This window comes from Myotis nattereri, assembly GCF_964212035.1.
Source record: "Myotis nattereri genome assembly, chromosome: 10".
Lineage (NCBI taxonomy): Eukaryota > Metazoa > Chordata > Mammalia > Chiroptera > Vespertilionidae > Myotis > Myotis nattereri.
The window spans coordinates 42,546,103-42,556,009 of NC_138085.1; the positions used below are offsets into that span (position 1 = coordinate 42,546,103).

A 9,907-nucleotide genomic window follows, 5' to 3' on the forward strand; every position below is an offset into this window, starting at 1 on the left:
GCCAGGCAGGGTCTTGGCACAGAGTTTTGTTTACTTATTATTTTACTTTTTGCTGTGGAAAAATTTCAAACACACCCAAGAGCTGTGGGAAATGCAAATGGACATCCCTCTTATACCTATCATTTAGCTTCAATGATTATGTTATTTAATGACACCCCCTTTAAGTACCTGTTTACTATTTTATTTATCTATTTTAAGTACCTTTTTAAAAACTTAAAAATTTTTTTTAACAGTCTTCATTTTTTAGATCAGTTTTAGGTTCAGAGCAAAATTGAGCGGAAGATACAGTGATTACCCACCTACCTCTGGTTAAAAGCTTTTTTATTTGGAAATAACTTTAAGCTTACACAAAATTGCAGGAACAATTTTTAAATATTTTTAAATGCTGTTTTCTTATTAAAGAATATATTCTCAAAGTGTATATAGAAGAAAATTGAGATCATTTGTGATTCTACTATCCAAAAATTAGTACTTTCACTGTTTTGGTGTATTTCTTCCCTGTTTATTTCCCTACACTTATACACATATATTTTTTAAAATATATTTTTATTTTATTATTTATTTATTTATTTATTTATTTATTAAAACGTATTTTTATTGATTTCAGAGAGTAAGGGAGAGGGGGAGAGATAGAAACATCAATGATGAGAGAGAATCATTGATCAGCTGCCTCCTGCACACCCCCTACTGGGGATCAAGCCCACAACCCAGGCATGTGTCCTTGACCGGAATCGAACCCAGGACCCTTCAGTCCACAGGCCGACACTCTATCCACTGAGCCATACCAGCCAGGGCTTATACACATATTCTTAACTGGACTATTTTATCCAGAGACTAACCCCACCACTCAGCTCCCTCCTTTCAGTGTGTCCACACCAGTGGCTCAGTGCCATGGCCTTCACCCCCAAATCCCTCCACAGAGAGTCTACTTTACGAGCAACAATGGAGCCACGTTTGTGGCTTGTGGTGCCCTATCTTCCCGAGTTTATGCTAATGCAGGCCTCCCCTTTAACATTGGTTTCATGGTTTTTCTTAGATAACATTAGCTGACTTCTAGTGGGACGAGTTGCTCAATGCTCCTTGGGCCCCCATCTTGCCCACGTCCCATACTCATCTCTCTGTATCTGATTCTATCACCCCACTCACCTGAGCGCTATGTGAGGGTGGGGCTCAGGGCTGACTCACCGCTCTACGTGAGGCAGAGTTGGCCTTAAGAAATATGTATGGAATTGAATCAACCCACTTATTTGGCATTGCCCATCCTCATCTGTGCTGCAGATTCTCAGAGTGCCTTATACTAGTTTACAGCCTCCAGCATGGTGTCTGGCGCATAGTAGGCACTCAGTAAATGTTTACCTCTGCTGCTACCAATAGCCTGGAGATTTCCATGCATGAGCTGTTTTTCTCCTTCTGCCCATTCCTGCCTCCCCTACTTCTCCTGGGTGGTGAAGAAGGGAGACAACTGTGACATGCCAGAGGGGGGGCCCTGCTTTGTCCCCCATCTCCTATAAGTTAGGAGCAAAGCTAAGTTGGCAATGGATTCAAAAGAAGCAGTTCTTCATGTTGAGGTTATTTTATATGTTTGCATTGCTCACAATACCAGTTATCATTAGCAGCAATTAAACTATTTCAGGATTAGTTCAAAGCTGCCTTTGAGGTATTTTAAGTTGGACAAAAGTCTTCCATGTGTCTAGCTCTGAGCCAAGTTCCCTAGTGTCATTAGAAGCCCACTTGTATCTAGAGCAGCCGTGGGCAAACTAATGAATAAAACTATTGAAATAAAAGACCGTACCCTTTTACGTAATGATGTTTACTTTGAATTTATATTAGTTCACACAAACACTCCATCCATGCATTTGTTCCGGCCCTCCGGTCCAGTTTAAGAACCCATTGTGGCCCTCGAGTCAAAAAGTTTGCCCACCCCTGATCTAGAGAATACCCAGTCTGTATATTTTGATTGTCTGGACATTTCTTAAATTTCAGGAGTGTTTGTTGGAAGTGGGTTAATGTCTCCAGAGCTGTTTGGTCTGTGTTACAAGTCCCACTTCCAACCTTAAGTGGAGGAAGGGCTCTGCAGAGGGTCTTCCCTTAGAGACAGTTACTCTGGCCACCAGAACCCTGGGCATCCGTGGCCTGGGGGGAGCATGGCAGAAACCAGAGCAGGAAGGGGTGAGGGCTTGTTCTAGGGCGGGGGCATCAGGAATTGGGAAGAAGGCGGAAACTCAATTTACAGGGCTGGGCTGTGAGGAGAGGAGTGGGGCGGCCTTCAGAACACCTTAAGTAATCTTCAGATTTGATTGAAAGATAAAAACAGGGAAAGAACCGGTTTTGGCGTATTGGTCTGCTCGGGGAGTAGTCAGCACCTTGCTCTGACCCACTCTCGGTTGGCCCTGACCCTGACCCTGGGCCTGGAGGCTGGCTGTGGCAGGGGGGCCCAGGACCACCACTGGCACCAAGCATCTCGCTGCCTGCGGACACAGGGGTGCCGTTGGTGGGCTGAGCTGGGCTGCTTTGGGTGGGAGTTCTGAAATGGGTGGCAACCCAAATGGGAGGAAGAGCCTCTGGAACAATGGAGAACCGGGAAGGCCCTGCCAGCAGGCGGGCTGTGTCAGCGAGGCTGTGGCAGGGACCAAGAAAGGGACCAGTTAAGACAAAGCTGTCTTGCCCAAGTGCGCTGGGCCGTTTGGCCGTGACCGACGTGACCGCTGGGTCGTTCCTGCTGGGGAACAGCGGCGCTGGTCGTCCGGGTTTGTGGTTGGGGAATAAGGGACCACGCCTTGCCTTGGTCGGAGCCACCAGACTTCGCTGGGCTCCTTTATGCATTCCTGGGATTTTTGTGCAGAAGTCACCCCATTGTTCCTCCTTTCAGCTTGAGGACCCGAGGCCATAACCGCTGACACAGAATGCTGGGAGCCGCTGTGGCCCTGCTCCTAGGACACCCACACAGTCACACCAACCCCGGGGCTGGGGCATCGGAGGGCTGGGAGGGAGCTGTGCAGACAAGTGGGACCTTTCGCGTGGCAGTGAGTGCCATCCCAGAGGTGGCAGCCATGGAGGGATCCTGTCCTTGGCCCACACCGTGGGAGGGCAGCTGGCAGGATGACCCACTTTCAAAGCGGCGTGGCTGTGATGGGGCTGCTTCAAGTGGCCGACCTGCACATACACGTTGGTCTTAAACTCTTCAAAACTGGGCGGTTAAACATCTTTATCCCGTTTTCATTGGCTTGTAAGCCATGGTGATGGGGACCTACCTAGTCTTCTGAGCCAGCAAGTGTGCCCAGAGGCTAATAAACAGCAGGTGCCTCCAATAAATATGGTTTTAATGCTCAATGTAAATGTGTGCAAATAGATATGTAAAATGAAACGTGGGAGCTGAATCTATATGCAGGTTACGCAGTTTCTCAGCTGTTTTGAACTGTGAACTGTAGTGACTGTGTGTTTTACATGTGCCCAGTGTGTAGTGGTGGAGAGTGTGTTTTTGTAGACAGTGTATATGTGTGTGGTAATGAGTGTTTGTGTGGTGTGTGTATGTGCGTTTGTATTGTGTGGTGTGTGTATGTGCGTTTGTATTGTGTGGTGTGTGTGTGTGTGTGTGTGTGTGTGTGTGTGTGTGTGTGTGAGAAGTCCCCATTAGGTGGGTTGGAGACAACACCAGCCACATAATTTACAGGGTCTGGTGCAAAACAAAAGTGTGGGCCCCTTATTCAAAATTATTGGGAATTTCACCCCAGCCGGTTTGGCTTAATGGATAGAGCATTGGCCTGTAGACTGAAGGGTCCCGGGTTCGATTGTGGTCAAGGGCACATGCCTCGGTTGCAGGCTCAATCCCGGCCTCGGTTCAGACACCTGTGGGAAGCAACCAGTCGGTGTGTTTCTCTCACATCGATGTTTCTTTCTCTCTGTGTCTCTCCCTCCCTCCCACTCTCTCTAAAAATCAATGGGAAAATATCCTCTTGTGAGGATTAACAAAAAAATAAAATAAATAAAAATAAATTATTGGGAATTTCAAGACAACAACAGCAGAGCAGCAGACCGAGCTTGGACCTTTCTGAGTGAGAGTCCGTGTGACTTCACAGGTCAGATGGAGACTGTGTGCCTCCGGTCTCCCTTCAGCCCTGCTTTGCTGCCTGAACGAGCCCTTGCATCCCCCTCCCTCTCCCCCGTCCCCGCATGAGCCTGGCGAGCAGCCGCAGCGGCGCCTGTGCCCTGTGGGGCGTGCTGCACCTTTACCGACCCTCCCTCCCTCTCTTCCAGTCCGGGCCTCACCGGGGCACCCAAACCCATAAGGTCTCTCAGCTCTTTGCTAAGAAAGATGTCCTGAGAATGTCCAGGTCCCCTCCCAGCCCACCCTGCATCACTGGGCCCTGCCCCCACCCTCAGGACTTGAAGGCTCAGGCTCCTGCCAGCACCATGCCCTCTGTGCCCTCAGAAATCGTCAGGCAGCAGAAACAGCACAGAGAAGGCGGCCCATGGTTTCCAGTTGCGTCCTCACTGCCCACCAAGCGCTTCAATTCTCCGGGGCCCTAATGGGCCCTGTCCTGGGTGGGATGGCGTGGGGGTGGGGGGAGAAGCGGCAAAGGGGCCTGGGAAGCTGGGGCCGCATGGTGCAGGCAGAGTTCGCAGCCTTGAGATCTCAGTGAGGAGGTGTGGAGGTGAGGACTCCCTCCGTCCTTCCTGTTTACTGTCCTGATTTGCCTCCTCTCGGGTTAAGTGCCCGGTGCCTGCTTCAGAACATGCTCAGGAAATGCTAGTGGGTAATAATGAGGGTGTTCCCGCCCCAATACCTATACTTGTCAATAATTAGCCACGATTTCTGAGGTTCTGGGAGGAGACACCTGGTTTGCCCCAGCTGGTTTAGCTCATCAGTGTAGCAATAGCATGGCAATTTTGAGGTCCCTGAGTGGTTTTGGGGTGTTGCACGTGCGGGCATCTCCCAAGGGTTAAGGGACTTGAGAACTTACTTCACCCTGTTTCTGACCCTAGCCAGAGACTAGTCCCTAAACTCAGCCCATCCGGGCTCTCCTGGTAACCACCAGCTCCGTGTGCTTCTGTCTTAGGGATCCCAGATGGGACTGTGTGAACAGCCAGCCTGGGGAGCTCCCTGCGGAAGGCCCCCTGCCTCAAGCCAAGGGACACAGAAGTGCAAAGTTTGTGAGTGACATGGGCAAGCTAGGCTAGAGAGGGGGTTTCAATAGTGGCCAGGCATGAGTGGAGATTACTATAGACTTGTTAGGCACTGGCCATGGGGCCTTGTCTGCCAGGGGGAGTGGGAGGGAGGGCGGGGGGAGAGAGGGAAAACAAGTTCTTCCTCATGCAGGGGTGTGATGATAAATTGGATTTCCAGAGGGGAAAAAGTCTTAATCTAGAATTTGCCAATTTCTGTGGTGTAAATACTTCCACAAAGCTACCAGTTGGTTTAACAACTGGCTCACGAAATTCTTGACTCCACAATCAGCTCTTGCTTACTGCTCATTAGATCTTTGTCCCCGTCAGAGGCCATCAACAGCACAAGCCCCCAGGCCCTAGCTGCACACCTCCCGAGCCCAGCACGCTCACTTCCCAGATTTTATTTACAGAATGCCCTTCTCCATGCACTGGCGTCTCGGGTCCTGATGCGAGCCATCCAGACGTTCAAGCTCCCTGTGCTTGAGACCCTAGGGGAGGGTGGGCTGGTCTCCTCACAGATTGTTATGAAGTTCAGTGAGGCGATGGATAGGAAATGACTTTGCCAAAGCAAACACCAAATCCAATCAAGTGAAGTGCCACCACCCAAGTTCCATGGCTGCCTCCCTCTAGTTCAGAGCACCCGGGGAGGTCTGACTTCAGTGTGGTGTGAAGAGCCACAGTTGGGGCATCTAGCAGCTCTAATTCGCCAGCTGATTAGCCACCTGCCTCTCACCTCCCTTGGTCACATGTCAGCCTCCTCACCCATTCTCACTGCCAAGGGACCAGGTGTGTGTGTGGGTGACAAATACCAGGGAGCCAGGAGGCCACTAGGTCAGGTCCCTGGGCCACAGAACAACGCCCATTCCAGGGGCTGGGCGTCTGTCCACAGAAGTCCGCCGGCGGAAGGGGCTTCCTGGTCCTGCGGGTGGCCGGGGCATTTCTCTGGGTGCAGGATTATTTATTATGCAATCTTCTCAGAGACCCACCTGCCCTTGACACCTTTCCAGTGACTTCATTCCCCCTCCCCTGGGCTCCTGGAATGGCCCCACCTTAGCTTGGCAGCTGTGATGAGAGGTGTTGACCCAGCTGCCTATCTGCTGGCTCACTGTGTCAGGTGGAAGGGGTGAAGACAGTGGCAGGGATGGGGGTCTTTCCGCATCGTCAGGAACCTGGACTGTCTCCAGGCAGGATTGGGGCCAGGGTCCCCTGGGATTCAGCCAGGTACTATGACGGTGATGAGTGGTACAGGAAGCCAGTGAGGATAGGCCACGGGCCAGGAAAACAGCCCAAGGCCACAGGTATGCCCTGGTTCTTGCTCCTCTCCTGCCTTAGTCTCTCCTGTTGGGTGAGAGCACTCGGCCAGCCCGGAGCCCAGCAGAGAGCACCTGCTGACCCCAGAATAAGTTTCTGTGGGGACTGAAGACAGTGACACCTGCCTGATATGTGTGAGCCTCACACCCTGGTTCATCGAAGGAGACAGGCTGGTGAATAAACCAGCACAGCACACTGCAACACACTCGACTGGGAGTGGGCACCCGTGCAAGGGGCAGGGTAGAAGGCTCCATGGAAGAGGTGTCATTTGAAGGGGTCATAAGAGTGCCCCCCCAAAGCCCCAATCTCCCTGCACAGGCCCAAGTCAGGCTGCAGCCCTGGGGCCCACAGATCCACCTTCTGGGCATCCATGGGGTGACCCTGCACCCCCCACCTCCCAGCAGGAGGTTATACAGCCCAACCTCCTCCAGCCAAAGCTTCACCAACATGGCAGACTTCCCCCTTCTGGGAACAGATGGGAGTAAAATTCCCTGACTGCTCTTTTTATAAATGATCAGGTGGGGGGCGGGAGGAAGGGGCTCTTGGGAGGTTCCTGGAAGGTGAGAGGGGCCATTGGGAGGAGACGACACACGTGGCACGCCCAGAGCTGGAGCTGGAGCTGGATCCCGGCTCTGGCTTCCGGTGGCGTTCACTCCCAGAGTTCAAGGTCTGCACCAGCCCGCTTCAGGGACTTAGTGAGGTACAAGGGCTAAGGCCAGCCTGGAAGAGTTCTGACTCTGAATTGGATGTGATCAACGAGGGAAAATTACTGTAGCAATCGAGTTCATGGAAAATGCTGTGTGTGTCCCATCATTTAAAAACTATTTCTGTGCGTTCTTGATTCTGGGACCCTCTTCTCTCTCCCTCTCTGGGGAATCTTATGGGATTCCACACTTGGCGCAGAAGGTATGAGAAAACACCTACCCCATGTGCACACATAGGAGTGCAGTTAATGTAAGGCCCCTTCCTTTAACCACTCACAGTGCTCACTTGGGGCTGAGGGCAAAGGGTTCCCCCATTCTAAAGGTTGATGGGCCTCTGATCCCTGCCTCCCCCTTCCTTTTCCAGCTGATGACAAACACCTGGATGTCATAACGTCTTCTGTGTCATGTGTTATTCTGGGGCACAGTCTGGGGAGGGTACCTGAGTGGTCCCCCTCTGACTGAGGCTGGCAACGTGGGCTGGCCTGTGCCGGTCTCATGGATGGGTGCAGAAGGGCGAGGCACTGATCCTGCTCGTTGGGCAGGATGCTGGCAGGAGGGCAGGACAAGCAGGGGCGGAGCTTCTAGAACAAAGAAGAAGGGGAGCCCTGGGGGCCAGGCTAGGCATCAAAAAGGCTCTGCAGAGAGAGCATGCCACAGTAGCCACCTCTGCACCCAGCAGTTCGTCAGACAACCCTCACCTGGTCCCTTCTGCCTGCCCCAGGCCGGGCACCTCAGCAACACTAAAGAGGACTTGTTCTCCAGCGTGATTGCGCCGGCACTGCTCTGTGGCTTTCTCTACTTGGCGTGGGTTGCTGCTGCCGTTCCAGACAAGAGCAGAGGGATGGCCGGTAGCGGAGCCAGGAGCCAGGGAGGCCGCCGGGAGCATGCCTTCATCCCGGAGCCTTTCAATGGAGCCAACATAGCCCCCCACCTCTGGCTGCACCGCTTTGAGGTCATCAATGACCTCAACCATTGGGACCATGCGACCCAGCTAAGGTTCCTGAAAGAGTCCCTCAGGGGAGATGCCCTGAAGGTCTACGATGGACTCAGTGCCGAGGACCAGGGGGACTACGAGGCTGTGAAAGACACCCTGCTGAAGACCTTCGGGGGGCCCACAGCCGCCCGCAGCCACCTGCCCAAGGAGATCGTCTTTGCCAACAGCATGGGTAAGGGCTACTACCTCAAGGGGAAAATTGGCAAAGTGCCCGTGAGGTTCCTGGTGGACTCCGGGGCCCAGGTCTCCGTGGTCCACCCGAACTTGTGGGAGGAGGTCACGGATGGGGACTTGGACACCCTTCGGCCCTTTGAGAATGTGGTAAAAGTGGCCAATGGGGCAGAAATGAAGATCCTGGGCATCTGGGACACGGTGGTGTCGCTGGGCAAACTGAAGCTCAAGGCAGAGTTCCTGGTGGCCAACGCCAGTGCTGAAGAAGCCATCATTGGCACCGATGTGCTCCAGGACCACAACGCCGTCCTGGACTTCGAGCATCGCACGTGCACCCTGAAAGGGAAGAAGTTCCGCCTCCTGCCTGTTGGAGGGTCCCTGGAAGATGAGTTTGACCTGGAGCTCATAGAGGAGGACCCCTCAGAGGAGGGGCAGCAGCCCTCCTATTGAAAAGCCCCCATTTCCTCACCCCCCAAATACTGGTGGCAGACCCACCACAGCGGAGGGGAAGGGCCGGTCCTCAGGGGATCCCTGGGCTTGGCCAACCCTCTAAAACCAACTCTTTCCCTCCTCTACTCCTCCCCTCCTCCCTCCGCAGGCCCTGAATCCGCCCTGGTGCGGGAGGCTTCACTGGGAACTGCACGGGTGGGGAGAGCAGGCTGGCTTTCTTAGAGGGAGAGAGGGTCCTCACGGTTGCCAAGCTGCTGTTGGTGGCAAAGACTCAAAGGCTGGAAGAAGGTTCCATGAAGGCTAGATGACTGTCTTTGAGAGAGGACTAGAGGACCTCTGAGACCCCTGAGACATGGCTGCTTCTCCCCAGGTCTGTGGAGCCTGAATCCGCTGGGCTGGCTGAGGGGCCTCACAGCTTCTCGGGGCTCCTCCCTGCTGGGCCTTCCCACCTGTGTGATGTATATTCCTTCTGTCATTTACTTTGAAACCCATGGAGTCCTGTGCCAATAACTCATTACTTCCAAACCCAATAAAGATTGACTCATGGCAAAACCACATCATGTGTTGATTGGGGATGAATGGGATGGATGTGAGAGGGTGAGGAAAACAGGGTGTAAATGTCGAAGAGAAGGAAGGTTCCAGTATTTACTGAGCGCCTACCCTGGATATAGGAGAATACATAGACGGTGGCTGTGTACCTTGGATTTTATGACAACCTCAATTTCAAATATTTTGACTTATTTTCTCCATAATTCCTACCATCATTTTTAATGGAGTCCTAATTCCTCTAATCATTTCAAACTATAATAATATAGCATCAGAATTGCCCCTTATACCCAAAAGTTACCCTAAAGTTATTTGTGAGGTGTGTTGATCGGGGATTGGAAAATTACAGTGCTTGTTAACAGATGGGAAAGGATCTGCCTGGCAAGTAGGTTCCTATAGCCGCCCGGGAGCCAGGATTGGGGGCAGAACACAAGGCCAGGGACAAGCGCTGGCCTGCATGGGCCACCCAAGGGAGTCCTGGGAGAAGGGGATGTGGCGACGCCAGGGTGGCCGGGGTCGTGGGAGGACAGCTTCTTGCTGGAAGGACTTGGAATGAGCCTCAAAC

The 9,907-nt window shown here is 52.6% G+C and overlaps 1 protein-coding gene across 1 annotated transcript in view; it reads left to right on the forward strand.

The window, feature by feature from the left end:
• Window positions 1-9,344, forward strand: part of ASPRV1 (aspartic peptidase retroviral like 1) — a 114,491-nt gene extending 105,147 nt beyond the window's left edge. Inside the window, exons 9-10 of the mRNA XM_081100528.1 lie at window positions 5,058-5,151; window positions 7,546-9,344. Coding sequence (XP_080956654.1) covers window positions 7,681-8,796 — 1,116 coding nt within the window. The 5' untranslated portion in view covers window positions 5,058-5,151; window positions 7,546-7,680 and the 3' untranslated portion in view covers window positions 8,797-9,344. The remainder of the gene's footprint in view (window positions 1-5,057; window positions 5,152-7,545) is intronic.
• The last annotated feature ends 563 nt before the right edge of the window (window positions 9,345-9,907 follow it).